The sequence below is a fragment of the Piliocolobus tephrosceles genome, chromosome 2 (assembly GCF_002776525.5).
Source record: "Piliocolobus tephrosceles isolate RC106 chromosome 2, ASM277652v3, whole genome shotgun sequence".
NCBI classification, from domain to species: Eukaryota; Metazoa; Chordata; class Mammalia; order Primates; family Cercopithecidae; genus Piliocolobus; species Piliocolobus tephrosceles.
The window spans coordinates 184280318-184299842 of NC_045435.1; the positions used below are offsets into that span (position 1 = coordinate 184280318).

General features: G+C 37.4%; 1 protein-coding gene across 3 annotated transcripts in view; it reads left to right on the forward strand.

The window, feature by feature from the left end:
* The window catches only part of LPP (LIM domain containing preferred translocation partner in lipoma), a 751777-nt gene that overhangs the window by 321569 nt on the left and 410683 nt on the right, over window positions 1–19525 (forward strand). For all 3 annotated transcript variants that reach the window (XM_026455659.2, XM_026455658.2, XM_026455660.1), the window contains one exon: window positions 3499–3611. In XM_026455659.2, coding sequence (XP_026311444.1) covers window positions 3499–3611 — 113 coding nt within the window. The remainder of the gene's footprint in view (window positions 1–3498; window positions 3612–19525) is intronic.

A 19525-nucleotide genomic window follows, 5' to 3' on the forward strand; every position in this document is an offset into this window, starting at 1 on the left:
TAAAATGATGAGCTTTAAGTTAGAATTCTCTTAAACTTTCTGTCTGATTTAGGATAGTTATTAGCAGTTTTTCATTGAAAGTATCCCAGTTACTTTATGCCTTTCTCCAAGGGACCTATTTCCTCTCCTTTTATCAGATTTGTATCTGTTTTTGAGACATTTGCCTGTTCCTCTACATCTTTTGAAAATGTGAGCTCCTCTCTAAGGACTGCAGTAAGGACCCTTTGATGGTGAAGCTTAAAGAACTGAAAACTTTGGTCTGACTTAATAATTGATCTAAATAAAGCAGATAATTATGTGTTTATCGTGAGGGCTTTTTAACGTCTGCCTTTTCATGCTTAGAATATAGAGTCTATCTTTTCAAGTTGTTTCTTAAAACAAACAAAAACATTCCACTTTTCTTTTTTGTTCTTTTTGACCCGCCCAGGATTGTCATCAACCTGTGCCTCACTATGTCTAAGTTCTGTTAGAGAAACAGAGTAAAGAAGGATATATTTGGAAGGGACCGACAGCTGTACTTTTTAAGACTTATTTGTGGTGACATTTTGGACTTTTCATGTAGCTTCTTTATGACATAGTTTATTGAACCTTGTCAGTCTTGTGGGTCTAAAGTAGGAATAACATATTGTGGTTCTCAAAGTGTGGTCTTAGACCCAATCACATCACTCACCCAGGGCCTCTGTTTGATAGTGTGATCTCCAAGATTTTGCTCAGTTCTGATACTGTCTGATGCTCTGAAAATTTCCCATGATGTAACAGAATCCGATGAAGTATAAGAGGGGGGCCCAGGAATCCTTTTATGAAGTGGGTATGAAGAAGACATAGTGATACGGTTTAGCTCTGTGTCCCCACCCAAATTTCATCTTGAATTGTAATCCCCACATGTCAAGGGAGGGATCTGGTGGGAGGGGATTGGATCATGGGGGTGGTTCCCCCATGCTGTTCTCATGATAGTGGGTGTGTTCTCACAAGATCTGATGGTTTAAATGTGTATGGCAGTTCCCCCTTCATGCTCTCTCTCTCCTGCCACTATGTAAGATGTGCTGGCTTCCGCTTCACCTTCTGCCGTGATTGTAAGTTTCCTGAGGCCCTCTAGCTCTACTTCCTGTGAAGGCTGCAGAACTGTGAGTTAATTAAACCTCTTTATAAATTGCCCATTCTCAGGCAGTTATTTATAACAGTGAGAGAACGGACTCATACAGCGTAAGTTCAGATAGAACATTTGAACCTGGAAATTAGGTTGTGAACTTGAGTTGGTAATCAGCAACTTAAACCTTTTTTGCCTCATTGCCTGAGATCTCATTGTGAGCATTCTTTTCATACATTAAGACTTTTAAAGGCAGTAAAGAACTTCTTGACAGTTCATTTTAATTAACAGGTATGAAATACTTTTTCATGCTGTCTGTGGCCGAATGAAAGTTTCTCAATCCTGGCTGCCGGTTTGAATCACTTAGGTTTTGTAGGTGTCCTCGTGCCTGACCCCCTCACTCCCTGTCTTCTATCCCCAAGATTCTGATTGAATTGCTGTGAGATGGAATTCAGACGTCAGCATTTTAAAATGTGTTTCCTTGGTGATTCTGGTATTTAACCAATGTTTAAAACTACTGAATGGAACGAATACAGGTTTATGGGATTTATAATCATCATAAAGATATGGACAAATTATTTCCCCAGATTTGTGCACCCACAGAATAAGAGAAGTAGAACATTTTCTTTACGATGTAAGTTAGTGAACGTTTCTTATCCTGTGGGTCTGAAGTAGTAATAACATGCAGTGGTTATTAAAGTGTGCTCTCACCCAAAGGCGTTAATCACCCAGGGACTTATTAGAAATGCAAATTATTGGAGTTCTCCCCAGACCTACTGAATCAGAATCTCTGGATCTAGGACCCAGAAATCTGTATTTTAATAAGGCATTCCGGAGATATTGATGAACTCAAAAGTTTGAGGACCATCAGCACTGAGGGTTGTTGTATGATTCGGTGGCAGTGTATGAAAATCTTAGCACACTGCCTGGCATGCTACGAGTCTAGTAAGCAGAGTGCTCGAGAGATAGTGCTTTTGATTGCTAGCAGTCTGAATTTGGCTTGGGGCTAGACCTGACCGTTCTTGGCTTAGCTATACTTTCAATTCTAAGACTGTTATTTATAAGGCAAATAGAGGCCAACTGAACCATTTCAAAGGTGTATCAGAACAACGAAACCTACTCATAGTCATTCTACTGTGCTCACTCTTCCATTCTTATACTTTTATTTCTGAGGGCCTAAACTATGATGTTTTGGTAATATCCAAAAGCAACTCATTTAATGATGGAGACTGCTGCCCTACCCCACTAAGTGTTGCACAACTAAAATGCAAGGAAAAGCTACTCATCCATAAATAGGAAAGATCTCTTCTCCAACACATCAAAAACATTATTTTTAATAGGAAAATAACAAATAAAGAAAAGGTTAAAAGGTAGAAGTTTCTGTTTCTCCAATACCATTTTTTGCAGACTGTTTAAAAAGATTTCATATCAGGAACCATAAAGCTCTTGGATATATGTGTATAACTTAGATCACAGAGATTACATTCATTCCCTCAATAACTCTAACAGCAGTGTGCTACTCTTATTGGTGAGAGATGCTAGGTTTTTCTCAGTGTCTCGAAGTCTCATTACTTCTTGCCTGGATTGTGTATGGATTTCTAAATTGGTTGTTTCTTATTCTTTTCTCCTAATCTGTCCTGCATGGACTTTTAAATTAGTCTTTAGTAAATCATATTGTAACCAAGTGTTTCTTTCTTAGAAAGCCTGGTGTATCTCTGCTGCATGTATGATAAAATTCAAACCCTTTTTTCGATGTGCAACATGTAAAAAGCTTAATTTTATCACATATTTTTTATAACCCACTGACATTATTTTACATTCCTGTGTCCCATGTTTTTCCTATGTCATGACTTGCTTTTTATTCTCTATGCTCTGAACTTTCTGATCTCCATGCCTATATTCTCCTGTCTCTCTGCCAAGGATGGACGTGCTTTCTACATCATGTTTCAGGAAAATTATATGATCCAGTGAGACTTCCGTGATCCTCCACTTTATCTTAATTTCCAGAGGTTATTCGTGCATCTTCATAAATTGCACCTTGTATTATCTTTAGTTGTGTACAATTTTTTTCCTACTCTATTTGATTGAAAATGTATTGAGGGCAAGCACCAAGGCGTATAAAATTCGGTAACCCTGTCCCCCACCCAAGCTCACTCTTTGCTTTACTTAATATATTGACCCCTCTAGACTAGCTTTTATACCATTTCTCAATATCAAATCTGATCCTCTTTCTTCTGAAAGTTAAGACTACTAATTAAGGCTACTAATTAAGATGGGGAATAATTCCTATGCAGTACAAAAAATTATGTGTCAAAGCCAATTATAAAGAAGTAAAATGCCATCAAATATATCATAAGAGTACTATAACATTGCATCCTTATTAACTTCATGTGTGTACTTCTTTTCTGTAGGTGATTTTCTTCCACCTCCACCTCCGCCTCTAGATGATTCCAGTGCCCTTCCATCTATCTCTGGAAACTTTCCTCCTCCACCACCTCTTGATGAAGAGGCTTTCAAAGTACAGGTAAGAGCTGAAGTTGAAGTCATGTTTATAGCTATACTAGGGAGCTCATGAATTTCATGATTGTTTCTGTGCTGGATAAACATTTATCCGGGGCCTATTGAGAGCTTTACAACTTACGAAGATCTAAGGTACTTTAATGCAACATACCCTACTCAAGCTTCCCAGAGTTCTGCTGGCTTACCCTCCGAAGCCCTCAAACTCCTTTTGCCTACTAATTTTGTTTCAGATCCCAAAGCCATTTTTTTTAGGAATACCATTTGAGAAGGCAACATTTCCTTGTTATTTTGGAGGACATACAGCCATGTCTTTTTTATTGCTGTGTTCTCTATCTACAAATATTGCATCCAAATAAGTAAGGCTGACATTTTAAGGCTGTAGTTGGTTAATGTGGATCCTTGTGGTCAGCAACATTTTTTCTAGCAAAAGCAACATCAAATATCCTTAGGGTTTTCTCTTCTGGGTAAGTTCAAGGGTGCACATTATACATATCAATTATATAGAACTCTTGGTTTCCAGAGAGTGGTAATTGCGAAGTAACTCGGGGCTGGAATCAGATGTGACATTAGAAGTGGTTCTCAGACTGTGATCATAGGTAACTGCTGAAAGCTGCCACCGTTTCAGCTGAAGAAGTGCTTTATGTCAAGAAGAAAATCTAACAAAGTAATAGAATTATTGTTATAGTTTTAGGTGTAACTATGTTCATATAGATCTATTGAAGAAAAAAATGAGTCTTCTTTGTCTTTTAGAGAAACATTGGAAATATTTGTAGATAAAATGGAATGGTGTCTGGTAATTTTTTTCCAAATAATAAGGGTCAGAAACTGCTGAGTGAGAACATGGGTGAAATAGGGTTGGTTATGATTTGATAACTGTTGGGTGCATCGAAGTTTATTCTGTTATTCAGTCTACCTTTTAAAAAATACCTAATATCATTTGTGGAACATACAATATACTGAATTATTTCTCATTAATTTTATCATTTGTTTTACAGTATTTTTTTCTTTTTAATTTGTGTAGGTACAAGTAGGTATATGTATTTATGGCATACATGAGATATTTTGATATAGGCATACAGTCTTTTAAACGTATACTTTTGTATACGTTTAAAATATCCTATAATAAGAAGTGTAAAAGAGAAAAAGTCTGAGGTAACAACTGCTTAAATGGTTTGTTCTATTATTTGCCTTTCTTTCTCCTAAATTTGAGGTTGAAGGAGACAAAGAAAGAAATGATTCATTCGCTCAACAAATATTCTGTGTTCCTATGTGGGCATTATTCAGGCACTAGGAATGTTCTAGCAAAAATGACAGACGCCATTCTGTCCTCAGGGAACGTAAAAGTTAGTGGAACTAGTGGAAATAAACAAGATGTATACATTACAAAGTACATTAGAGTGGATAAGTGGGGAAACAGGGAGGGGGTCAGGGCTTACCTAGGGTAAGCATCATCAATATGGTCCCACTGAGAAAGAGACACTTAAACGAGGACTTGAAGAAGGAGAGGAGGGAATGAGCTATAGAGATTTCTTGGTGAGTGTATTTTCATATAGTAGATATTAAGAAGTAGAAAAAGTTTTAACATTATCTGTCATTTGAAATCAGTAAGTTGTAGTTGTAACCAGTAGGTTCCAGTTCAGTTTGGAGTCTAGATCTTTTAAGGCTATTAAAAAATATGTGTATTCCTAATATAGGCCATGAATTTCTTGCATTTTGTTTTGGTGTATACTAATAAAATCAACTATCAGATGCCAGTGATGAACAAGGTTCCTGTAAAGTTTGTATTTATTTTATGCAACAGATAGAACCCTTGGCAAATTAAACCAATATGAGTGATTTTTCTTAGTTTTAGTCATTTTTTTAATAAAATGAAGAAATCCTTAGCGTTGCCTTTAATATAACTTTGGTCGTATTTTGCTGAGGTTGGTTTTTTGCATAGTGTTTACTATGTACAATTTTTAAAGTCACTGACTCTGTTTCCTCTCTTAGTTTTTCATAGAAACTATTTTGTTGCATTTTAAATCTTTAGTTCTCACGATGTTGTGTGAAGTAGTGACAGAAGATTTGTGATTGAAAACTAGTTACATAGCTTATTCTAGTTGTGTGATCTTGAGCAAGGCATGCTGAGTCCCAGTTTTGTCTTCATTAAAAACAAAACAAATATATATACCTCTTACAATTAAATGAAATACAGATGGATTTGAAAGTATTAAACCTAAAGGGCTATGCAAATACTTTGATGTCATATTGATAATCACTATTAATACATAAGAAGAATAGTAAGGATTTTCCAGTGGGTTCCATTAAAAAATTCAAACATGGCGCTTTCAAAAGTTTATGAAAAGTTTTTTTTCGGGTGGACCTTGTGCTGTTAGATGTACTCAAGCCATGGCTTTGTTTTTGAAGAGAAAGGAAATAAACAAAACGCCTTGTTGCCATGTTGGCTTATGTTCTCTGTAACACAGAAGGGAGGAAGACAAAAAATAAAATACAGTTTGCCAAATGGAAAAGGACAAATCTGGTCGGGAGAGGCCTGTTATTTTTGAGACGCTTCCTATGGAAGATTGCTGATAAGAAAAGGAACATGCCCTCCTCTTGTGTAGAAGTGACATAGATGTGATAGTGCCTTGGCCCTGCTGTGGCCCAGGTGTGTACCACCTATGGATATGAGCCATGGTATAGCCTAAACTAGCATTATCACTGGAGAAGATTTTGCACATTTTCCTCTCAGCTATGGTACAACCTCATGTTGCCAAGTCCAAATTATAGCTGGTAAATGTGTGTTTTTATGGAGAAGACTGTTTATGTTTCCAGCCAGATTTTCAGGTCAGAGCCAAAAGAGTGTCTACTAACAGTGATTATAAGAGTTGTAAGATTTTGAGAGCAGAAAGGGACCTTAGAGATCATTTAGTCCAACTCTGGCGCCAGGCATCTAGTTACAGTCCTTTCAAGTACTTGCTAAATTAATTTCCTTTTTTTTTTTGGAAATGGGGAAACTGAGACCCAAGAAGGTGTGGATCCTCTTGCTCTGACAGAGCTCTTAGTGAATCTGAAAAATCTTGACTCCTGACCTTGACCTTCTTCCTGCTGTCCCAGATGGCCCATGAACTTGGTATTGCTTTAGTCCTCTATCAGACTGCAAGGATCTGAGATTCATTGCAGAGGGTTACATGTTTTTATTTGGAAGGACCAGGTGATGCCAGAATTTTGCTTGGCTGTCTGAATTTTTGATATATGCTATAAGCTTTTATTTCTTCAAAAAAGGCAAATCAATATTTAGACTTAAGGATTATTGATTTAACAATTCTCATTTTCATGTGGAAAGATGAAACTTGAAAAACAGGTGAGGGATTTGGTTTGCTTTTCTGTCAAGATCAGCGTGACCTCCACGCCTGTGATGTTTGTAGTGACACTTTAGCAATCACTTCATTAATTCATCTGTTCTTCATACATTCAGTGTAAATTGAATACTTCTTGTAAGTAGACATATATGCTAGTGATTATAGCGTTAGAACTTGGCACTGTAGGTTTTATGCTCTGAGTCTCAGCCTTGGGACGGTCAGTTAGTTAGATTGATTGATTGATTGATTGATTTAGAGACAGAGTCTCGCTCTGTCACCCAGGCTGCTGTGCAGTGGCCTGATCTCGGCTCACTGCAACCTCCACCACCCAGGTTCAAGTGATTCTCCTGCCTCAGCCTCCCGAGTAGCTGGGACTCCAGGCACCTGCCACCACACCTGGCTAATTTTTTTGTATTTTCAGTAGAGATGGGATTTCACCATATTGGCCAGGTTGGTCTCAAACTCCTGACCTTGTGATCCACCTGCCTTGGCCTCCCAAAGTGCTGGGATTACAGGCATGAGCCACCAAGTCCGGCCAGCTGGTTTTATTCTCCTCTGACCTCATAGTTGGTAATTTCTTCCTCTTTTCAGTCAACCCATAGGCAGGTATTATATAACATTCCTTAGGGTGATTACAAAGAAGGTACATGTCTCAGAATTTCAGGCTTGCAAGGGAATTAGAGTGGATACATTCAAGTCCCTTTCTGTTGTTTGAATCTTGTACTTTTTCCTAGATAACAAAATGTTTATGGGTAACTATGATAGGTAAGGCAGTGCTACAGGATAAGGAGATAGATCAGATACAGTACTCAGAATCACATTCAGAAGATGCATATACAGTCATTTAAGTCGTTTTATGGTAAATTATGCTTTAGTCATCATATGTTGATCAGAAGCATAATCTAAGTCCTAAGTTAGTGGTGGAGAGTGAGGGAAGTAAATTAACTGTGATTGGAAATAGGCAAGAAGGATTCATAGAAACAATTTAAATTGAACTGAACTTTGATGGCTGAGTCGGACCTTAATTTTCAGATAGGGGAGTGGATTGTTCGGCAATAAAATAAAAGAATTAAAACACAGAGGAAGGAGAGCTCAAAGTAAGTGTGATAGGCCTTGTGTTTCTAGCTGTGAAACCTACTCTTTGTTCTGAAACCACTGACAATTTACTGTAGGGGCTTGTTATTATTTTAAATACAAGGGTGATATCCCCAGACCTGTTGTTGGATGCCAAGTTATACTGTTAATATAAATTAAGGCAAAACATGTTGCACTTGCAGGAAACCCAATGCAAACATTTCTGAATTGTCTGGTAGACTTCCTTCAGATCCGTGGGAACTTACCTGCTGACATCTGATGGCTTTGAATTCAGGGGTTCAATATTTAACTTCCTCTTTTTATGATATCTTTGTTCGTCTTTTCTTGGTGACTTCCAGTTGACAACTTCTAATTCTGCTTCTCTGTTTGTTTCCCAGTCCTTTGGCTTGCTTTTATTTGCCGACTATTCAGTATTTGCATACCTCTGGTTTTCATCTCTCCTTTTCTGGTCGGTCCTGCAAAATGGCCAGGATTGCTAATGTAACTCCCGTCCCTCCACATTAGAAAACAGAGGGGTTTTGTCCATTGGTGATTACTTCAAATGTTAAAAATTTCTCTTTGTTATTGAGTAGAAATGTGTCCCTTTATGATGTCCTCACACTGATTTTCTTTCCCCTTTTAAAAAATGATGCAAACTCAGAGGAATGGTCAGGCCGGGTGAGAGACAGGTACTGTATGTCTCAAGGAGTTGATGACTAAAGCTACTGAGAGATGTTACTTTTCAAAGGAGTGAGTAAGCACAGAGTAACATGAGCTAAGCCCAGAATTAGTGGAAAAGAAAATAAGAGAAATCTCTGAAATTGTTTATTTTAAAGTCAGCCTCCAAAAGCTCTTGAGCATCTATTCTTATGAAAACAATTCAAAGCTCATAGATGTGTATGATGAATAGTGGCTTATAATCTTTTTTTTTTTTTTTTGAGACAGAGTCTTGCTCTGTTGCCCAGCCTCTGCCTCCTGTGTTCAAGCGATTCTCCTGTCTCAGCCTCCCATGTAGCTGGGACTGTACAAGCATGCCCCACCATGCTCGGCTAGTTTTTGTATTTTTAGTAGAGATGGGGTTTCACCACATAGGTCAGTCTGGTCTTGAACTCCTGACCTCAGGTGATCTGCCCACCTGTAATCCCAGTATTTGGGAGGCCGAGATGGGCGGATCATAAGGTCAGGAGATCCAGACCATCTTGGCTAACACAGTGAAACTCCATCTCTACTAAAAATACAAACAAACAAACAAACAAAATTACAAAAAATTAGCCAGGCGTGGTAGCAGGTGCCTGTAGTCCCAGCTACTTGGGGGGCTGAGGCAGGCTGAGAATTGCTGGGATTACAGGTGTGAGCCACCATGCCTGGCCTCATTTTCCTACTTACTAATTTTACTTGTTTAGTTTAACAAAGATAATTTGAAAATCAATTCAAGTGTTAGCAAAACTGGCACTGGAATTTTTTATTGTTTTTGAGACGGAGTCTTGCTCTGTCGCCCAGGCTGGAGTGCAGTGGCACAATCTTGGCTCACTGCAAGCTCTGCATCCTGGGTTCACCCCATTCGCCTGCCTCAGCCTCCTGAGTACAGGCGCCCGCCACCACGCCTGGCTAATTTTTTGTATTTTTTTTTTTTTTTGTATTTTTAGTAGAGATGGAGTTTCACTGTGTTAGCCAGGATGGTCTGGATCTCCTGACCTTGTGATCCGCCCGCCTCGGCCTCCCAAATACTGGGATTACAGGCGTGAGCCACCGCACCCGGCCGGCACTGGAATTTTTGTCTTGTGATTCCATTAGGGCTATCATGATCTCAGGTATAGAAAAACAGGATTTTACTTTTAGACATAAAGAACTAAAATCCACAGTAGGGCCACGTTCATTCATGAACTCACAGAAATAGGCAGCTGATCTGGCTTTACATGGGTTGGACCACCTTATCATAAAAGTCTTTCTTTCTGCTTCCAGTTAGTGTGATAAAGGAGGAGGAGGCTGGGTATGAAAAGACATCCCGGCTATGGAGGTTAAGAGTAGAGGTAGTGGGCAATGTTGCCAGGGCAAAAACAACATGGTCAGCAAAAGCTTTAATGTATCCTAAAATGCTTGTTTTCTGTAGGGTGAGAATACAAGGATATCTTGATCCATGAACACATACCAAAGAGATAATTGAGATGCTTATTTCTTCCTGGCCCTTTGCCTAGTTCCTCTTGGGCCAGCAGGCCCCAGTTGATTTGTAGCTTGTTTGTGACCCTGACAGCAACAGTAGCTGCAGCAGCAGCAGCAGCAGAAGTAGCAGGAGCAGCTTGCTTTGCAATTACCTCCTACTTTTATGGTCCACATATGTAGGTCATTGAGTGTTTATTAAGCCTGGGTAGGCTCTTAGGCATGTCACTGGCTCTGGTCAGTATGACTTTCTAGAAGCAAATGTCACAGTTTTCCTGGTTGCTTTTGGCTCTGCAGCATCATCCGTTTGGTTATTCAGATAAGAAGATGGACATTGCTGTTGTCTGGACTTGTAAAAACCCCTTTGACAGTAGCTGACGTAGAGTCCAGGGGAGTGTTCCAATATTTCATTTAGCATTAGGAACCTTTTCATGGAATATCATAGTTTCTCTTCTTTACTTTTTAAGAACTTATTTAAAGAGGTAAACCTTTCCCCTGGGATTGATAGTGGAGAATGTGTACATATACACACACCTACCTACTCACCCATATCAACCTGATTACCACTGCCACCATTACCATGAAATAATTTGTGGCACATTTATACTCTCTGCAGTGAAAGATTGGTTAACTTCTGTACCGAAAAAAAAGTCTTATAGGCAAATTGATGGTGGTTAGTTCTATTGAATGTAGAGAAAACCAATGAGGTTAGCTTTGCTTTAGCTCCTGAGTTTCTGTATAGGGAGTGATTTACTATGCTTGCATATTACAGAAAATTTCCTTTGCTCAAAGTTAAGTGAAACTACAGTTGGTTCTTTTTGAGTCAGTGAAAGTTTTATCCCAATTTGTCTCTCCCATCAAGAGTCTTAGTGGTTTCTTCAAAGGTGAAATGTACTTACTGTTTTTTTTATTTTAACTTACAAAAAAGTAGTGTGTCTTTTTCTGCTTATAAAAAAGTAATGCCAGCTGGGACTGGTGGCGCATACCTGGGAGGCTGAGACAGGTGGATCACCTGAGGTCAAGGAGTTCGAGACCAGCCTGGCCAACATGATGAAACTCCGTTGTTACTAAAAATACAAAAATTTGCTCTGTGTGGTCGTGTGTGCCTGTAATCCCAGCTACGCCGGAGGCTGATGCAGGAGAATTGCTTGAGCCCAGGAGGCGGAGGCTGCAGTGAGCCAAGATTGCACCATTGCACTCCAGCCTGGGTGAAAAAGTGAAACTCCGTCTCAAACAAACAAACAAAAAGTAATGTAAACAAATCAAATGATGTAGATTAGGTATTTTCAAATTTATTTCTCTATGAGGGAAAAATTATGATCTGCTTATACATCCTGCTCCCAATAAACACACCAAATGATGCTTGAACATTCTTTTACTCCCTGCTCCATCCCAAGTTTTATTAAAATAATTTGGAGAATATGTTGTAACATTTTTAACTTTATAGCAAATCTCTTTTGAGAATTGTTTCTTGCATTAAATTTTGTAACCACATTAGTAATAAACTAACTTTTACCTGTTTGTTGTGCTATTTTCTATTTACTATTTTTTTTCTGGTATTCATCATCTTGATTCTTTTCTTTTTTGCTATTTTTTTCTGCTGTTGTACTTCATCAAGTAATTTTTATGGGAAGGCTACGTGCCTGATATATTTCCTGAGTCTTTGTATATCTAAAAATAAGTTATTATTGCCTTCATATTGGAGTACAAGCTTGGCTGTAAGTAGAATTCTTGGGTCAAATTTGCTTTACTTCAGTATTGTACCAGGATTTCCACACTATCATTTAGTATCATTTAGTATTCAGTGCAGCAGATGAGAAATCTGATGCCAGTCTGATTCTTTTTCCAGTTTAGTAAGTTTTTCTTGTTTGGTCTATAGCCTTTATTTGTGGGATTCAGCAATTTCACTAAAATGTGTCTAGACACAGCTCGCTTTTTACCTATTCTGCTATTTCTACTCAATTCAAGGTTTTCTTTATCTAAACGGGATTTTCTTCTTTCCTTTATTTTCTTTTTCTTTTTTTTGTTTTCTTTCTTTCTTGAACTCCTGAGCTTAGGTGATCCTCCTGCCTCCACCTCCGAAGTAGCTGGGACTAAAGGTGTGTACCACCATGCCCAACTAATTTAATTTTTTTTTTTTTTTTGTAGAGAGAGGGTCTTGCTATTTTAGCCAGGCTAGTCTTGAACTCCTGGCCTCAAGCATTTCTCCTGCCTTGATGCCTCTCAGTGCGCTGGGTTTACAGGTGTGAGCCACTGCTCCCAGTCACGATTTCCTTATAATATATTGTAAATATATTTTAATCTTTCCTTCACCTTTTTCTTCTTTATGAACTCCTACTATATGGAATTGGATTTCTTCTGTATTCTTCATATTAGTTTTCTGTTTCCAATAGTTCTACTACATGGAGGGATTTCTGTTGCTTACTTCCCTTTTATATTCTTAATTTTTGTGGTGATAGTCTGCTTTTGACTTATAAATGCTCTATAAAACTGAATTTGGGGAGAATATTTGGGAGGAGTGGCTCTGGATATCTTGTTCAGGGTAGCTAGCTTGCACTTAAACGTTTATCTTTTATCTAAATTGGGAATATATAGTTTTTTAAATGCAGGGTGGTTGTAGGGTTCAGTCTTCATCCATATGTGTAATTAGGGGATGCAGGCCAGCAGAAGACTTGCCCTTAGATGCACGGGTCAAGAGCAGACCAGCAAGGTTAATCTGGGTCCTCAAGGCTCATGGTTTGGGGATCCATAGGCAGGTAGCAAAGCCCCTCCCTTACATGCCATACATGTATGCCAGCTGAGGGCTGCAGGGGCTGTGGCCAGCCCTTGTGTGTATTGGTCTCTAGTTGAACTCTCACACCCCTTCGATTTCCTCCCTCATTGTGTTTTCATCGGTGACTTTGCTTCTCAATGACACGCTGTCACCAGCAGCGCTGGAAACTGTGGCAGAGTCCTTTTTATTAGAAAGCATAAACTCATTAATTCATTTCACTGACTTTCATTATATACCCCTAACATCCATTCTAAAGAGGCTTGCCCCACCCCCTCACCCTTTTTGTTGTGGCAGTTTGAAGTCTGCTCAGGTCCTGGTATCTTTTGCTATGTATCTCAAGGTCACTTTGCTGCCCGTCAGGAGTTCATCACAGAAAACGTGCTCTCCGATAGCATTATCTAAAGCCAAAGAAAGCTTCGGAGACTGCATAATTTGATGGTTAACACTGCAAGTGCTCTTCCAGGCTTCCTGGGTTCACATCTAGCTTCCTGCTTACTAGCCGCATGACTGTGGTGTACTGCTTAACCCTTCTGTGGCCTACTTGAATCCTCTGTAAAATGGGTGATTGTTGTGAGGTTTCAAAGACATAATGCACATAAAGAATATTTTATGTAATTGACATGTCCTAAGACTTAGTAAACATTTTCACTGTTGTGATATTTTGGGCTAGCGGGCCTCTGTGCTGGGTTTTGCCACAGTTGTCACTGACATTGGATTTGCACCATGCCTCCTCGGAGGTCACCCGTGATCCCATCCATTGCTATTATAAGGTTCAGGATTATATATATATAATATATATAATACAATGTAAATATATAATATATAATACAATATAAATATATAATATAATATAAATATATAATATATATAATATAATATAAATATATAATATTTATAATATAAATATATAATATATGTATATTTACAGAAGAAATACTCCCACAAACTTCGTCTGTAAAATGAATGATTGAATTAAATAATCATGTAGCTCTCTTACAGCTCTCAAATTCAATGCCTTGGTAATAAAATATCACTTCTTTGTAATTTCATGGTGATTTATAATTTGCAAAATACATTATAACAGCACAAGTATAATTTAGCTAATGAAATAAAAATGAGGATCCGAGAGTTGAAGGAACTTATTTAGATCTCACAATTGTCATGAAACCTGTGACTTATTTTTAAATAGACAATAACAAAATCATTTCGGGGACTTTTTACAAATGAGAGAATGTAGATCCTCTTAAATCTTTAAAAAGCAGCCAGTGTCATCAATAATATATGTTGATGTTTAGTAACCAGGAACCTCCGAGGTAGTTTTCTTTGCAGTTCTTTAGTGGAAGATTAGCACATCTTCCATCCTGGCCTCTGGCATATTTTCTGACAAACCCCTCGTAGATTGTATCATATACCTCTTATCCATGGATTTGATAAGGAAGCCCTGGTGGGCCAACACGTCCTTCAGTTCTTTTGTAATTTATATAATCCAATCAGCAGGGACACAGAAACACCTTGTTCTGAAAGAAGGAGTTAAAGGGAGTAGAGGATGCCAACACCAATAACCTAGGGCACTAACTCATATTTTATTTCTGAATATAGTACTTTGAAACTCTAATGTTTTAGAAAGGTTTTCTGTTCATAGCTAATTTTGCTTGATCCATTCAAAAGTCAAGCATTTTTGTACTCTTACTATATAGCTTAAAATGTATTATAGCATGGGGTGTCTATACCAATCCTGAGGGGTTAAGCTATTATTATCGTTATTTTATCATTAGCTTTTATGAGTTTGACTTGTACAGGGCCTGCTAGCCTGCAAATTCCGAAATTGAATTTTTTTTTTTTTTTTTTGAGACAGGTTCTTGCTCTTTTGCCCAGGCTGGAGTGCAGTGGCATGATCTCCACTCACTGTAGCCTCCATATCCAGGGTTCAAACCATTCTCCTGCCTCAGCCTCCTGAGTAGCTGGGTTACGGGCACATGCCACCGCACCTGGCTAATTTTTGTATTTTTTTTTAGTAGAGAGGGGGTTTCACCATGTTGGCCAGGCTGGTGTCGAACACCTGACCTCGTGATCCGCCCACCTCGGCCTCCTAAAGTGTTGGGATTTCAGGCGTGAGCCACTGTGCCCAGCAGACATTGCTTTTTTAAATAAAAGACTTTCATATACTTTATCTCGCTGGAACCTTTAGACAACTTCTGCAAAGGGAAAGGTAGGGAGGATTCTGCATCTTATATCATTGAAGGCTCTGGGGCTCTGAGGCTAAGTAGCATCCCAGATTTCCATGGCATTAACTGTCCCAGGCAGGGATGAAGCTCTCTGTCTTTTTGAGATGTGCCAGTCCATTTCTCACCCCATGGCCAGCACTACTATATTGTTCCTCTCCCTTTATATTCATTTTTAGTGAGGGAAACAAAATAGCAGTTGTCACTTTCCTTTCCCAGTAGTTTCATTATTTGCTGTCACCAGTTCTGTTGCAAGATCCTCTATTGTAATCTTGTCTTCAGATTTCAAAAAATGTATCTCTACATATTGGAAGAAAGCGCTGTGGTGGAAAATACAGGAAAACTATGTGCAGACCTGTTAAATGGAAATGTTTTCATAATTTTTAGTTAGTTTTATATGTATTTTACCAATAAAATTTAGTAAAGATGTCAATGTCAATCTTTCTTACTATAGAAATAAGCAAAATTTCTCCAACTAGTGGGAAAAAAGTTTCTGTGGCAAATAGTTTTTAAAAGGAATATAGGATTGATACAAGAATGAGAGCATTCACATTATAAGAAATATAAGTTTTCTGTTATTTTTTGAAATAAAAATTTGGTTTATGAGAGGCTTAAAAAGTGAATAAATTCCCTTCTTTCCTGATAGTTTCTGTCATTCTCTTGGGGATTAAAGGAGCGTGAATCTATCCTACAGCCACTTCCTCTCTGAACTGTAGATGACACATCAAGATGTGATTTGGGGCAGATCAAACTCGGAGTCGAATCTCAGTGTCTTTAGCCATACAGGTGGTATGGTAGTATGATAATTCCACATGTCCTGTCTTCTGGGCTTTTTGACATTCATAGCATTTCTAAACAAGTAAAGGATTTATATTAAAAATGAAATTTTAATTTTTTTTATAATTCTTGAGCTTTAATTCTTTCCATTAGAAATTATGTCATCCCCATATTTAGAGCAATGAATAATTGCGTAACTTTTAAATTGTGTATTTGATGGTATGGTGTATATTGAAAAGAGAATGAGAAACTATCCCCTGAACAGAGATTTACTGATTCAAGCCATCACTTTCTACAATATGTACACTTCAGAGTGAAGGTCCAGTGTCAGAACTTCACAGAGTGTCTGGCCAGCTAGAGGTAGGTATTTCACGAAGAGATGATCAAACAATTGAACAGAAAATACAGCAACCAGAAGAGTATTTCACTGTGCACATTCAGAAGACTGCATCATTTTTATTATCATTTTATATCAAGCCATTTTATACGTAGAGATGTGTCTGGAGGATTGTTTTCATTTCCTTTTAGCTCATTGAAAGTCAAACAGTGTCACTTTAGTAATTCTCTCCTTGCCCAGTGGGGATAGAAACCAGTTTGGGGCCATGGCAACTATATAGAAGTATTTTCAAAGAGTTACAGATTCATGAAATGAGACCCTCTCCTCCCCTTCACACCCACTGCATTTCTGTCTATAATGAGGATTTAAGCAACAGTCCCAACGTGAACTAGCTCATTTCAGTACTAAGGAAATGGCTCTTGAATGGGTTTACCACCTCTTCTGATTCTGCAACAACTCTTCTTTTTCTGACAGCTTCTTCTACCTCTTCCAGGCAGGCAAAACTCTTGATGACTTGAACCTCCTATGTTCTTTTTTTTTTTCCCCAGCTTGTAAAATTATGGTAAAATATACATAATATAAAATTTACTATCTTCACCATTTAATGTTCTGTTCAGTAGCAATATGATGAAGTACATTCATGTTGTTTTGCAACTATCACCAGTATCCATCTTCAGAACTCATTTCATCTTGCAAAACTGAACCTCTGTACTGCTTCCCCAATAACCCCCCATTCCACTGTCAGCGAGCCCCTGGAAACCGCCTTCATACTCTCTGTTTCTACGATTTTAACTTCACAAGCTGACAGTAAAATTGTAATCATATTATACTTATCTTTGCAACTGGCTTATTTTACTTAACATAATGTCCTCAAAGTTTATCCATGTTGTAGCATGTGTCATGCTATATATATGTCATGTTTTGCTTGTCCATTCATGTTAATAGACATTTGGGTTCTTTCCCCGTTTCACCTACTGTGGGAATAATGCTGCTACGAATATGGGTGTACAAATAACTCTTTCAAACCCTGCTTTCAGTTCTTTTGAGTATATACCCAGAAGTGAATTGCTAGATAACATGGTAGTTCTATTTTTAATATCTCGAGGAACATTCAACCATTTTCCACAGCAGCAGTACTCTTTACGCTCCTCTGAACAGCACACAAGTTGTAATTTCTCCACGTCCTTGCTGACACTATTTTTTGTCTTGATAATAGCCATCCTAATGGGTGCGGAGTGATATCTCATTGTAGTGTTGATTTGCATTTCTCTATTGATTACTGATTTTGAATATCTATTCATGTATGTATTAGCCGTTCGTATATATACCTTCTTTGGAAAAATGTCTATTCAAGTTCTTTATTCATTTTTGAATTGGACCTTTTTTTCTTTTTGAGTTTTGTAAGTTCTCTATATATTCTGAATATTAATCCCTTATGAGATATGATTTGATAATACTTTCTCCCATTTTGAGGATTGTCATTTTACTCCATTGATACTGTCTTTGATTTTTAATTTTTATGAAATTCAGTTTGTCTCTTGTGTCATCTGTGCCTTTTGTGTCATATTAAGACATTTGTTGTGAAATTCAATGTCATGATGCTTTTGCATACGTTTTATTCTAATCTACAATTTTAGGTGTTACCTTTAGGTCATGGATACATTTTGAGTTAACTTTTATAATTACGTTGGGAAAAGAGTCCAACCGTATTCTTTTGTATGTGGATATTAAATTTTCCCGGCACCATTTGTTGAAAAGACTGTCCTTCCCCTGTTAAATGATCTTGGTGCCCTTGTAGACAGTTATTTGAACATATATGTGAAGGTTTATTTCTGGACTCTCTCTTATGTGTTATTATGCCAATAGCACACTGTTTTGCTTAACTTTAGCTTTGTATTAATTTTTGAAATCAGGAAGTGTCGGTCCTCCACCTTTGTTCCTTTTTATTCAGGATTGTTCTGCCTATTTTAGGTCGCTTGATATTCCATATGAATTTTAGGGTAGGTTTTTCTATTTTTTCAAAAAATGTCACTGGGATTTTGATCAGGACTGCATTAAGTCTGGATATCATGTTGGCTAATATTGACATCTTAGTTATATTGAGTCTTGCATTCTATGAACATAAGATGTCTACCATTTATTTATGTCTTCTTTAATTCCTTTCTGAAATGTATTCAAGTTTTCGTTGTTCAAGACTTTTAACTATTTGTTCACGTTAATTTCTAAGTATTTTGTCTTTTATTTTTTGATACTATTGTATATGGAATGTTTTTCTTTATTTCCTTTTTGAATTGTTCATTGTTGATACAAATGTAAGTGATTTTTGTGTAGTAACTTTATATGCTGTACTTTGCCAAATTCACTATTTAGTTCTAACAGTTTTTGTGTCCAATCTTTAGGGTTTTCTACATATAAGATTATGTCATCTACAAGAAGAGATGATTTGATTCTTTCTTTTCAATTTTGACACCTTTATTTTTTTTCTTCCCTGATTACTCTGATGAGGACTTCCAGTATTACACTAAATTGATATGGCAGAAGCTGGTATTCCTAATCTTAGAGGAAAAGCTTTCAGTCTTTTATCATTGAGTATGATTTTCTCTGTGGGTTTCCATATGTGGCATTTTGCTGTATTAGAAAACTAATAGAGATAGTTTTCTTCTATTCCCAGTTTGTTGAATATTTTTCTTATGAAAGGATATTGAATTTTGTCAAATGCTTTTCTGTGTCAATTGAGAAGATCACTTTTTCTTCATTCTGTTAATGTAATATATAACCTTGATTTAATTTTGTTTGTTGAATATCCGTTCGTTACAATAATAAATCTCACTTGGCCATGATATATAAACCTTTTAATATGCTATTGAATTTGATTTGGGATATTTGGTTGAGTATTTTGCATCAATGTTTATTAGGGATATTATTCTATAGTATTCTATAGTTTTCATATAGTATCTTTGTCTGATCTTTGATGTCACAGAATGAGTTAGGAAGTATTTCCTGCTTTTTAATTTTTTGGAAAGATTTGAGGATAATTGTTAGTTCATCTATCAATGTTTGGTAGAATTTATTAGTGAAGTCACTGTTTCCAGATTTTTCCTTACTCAGATTTTGGACGCTGATTCAATCTTCTTGGTATTCATAGCATATTCAGATTTTTTATTTGTGGTTTAGTCTTGGTGCATTTCGTGTTTCTTGGAAATTTCCCTGTCATCTGGGTTATCGAATTTGTTGCTA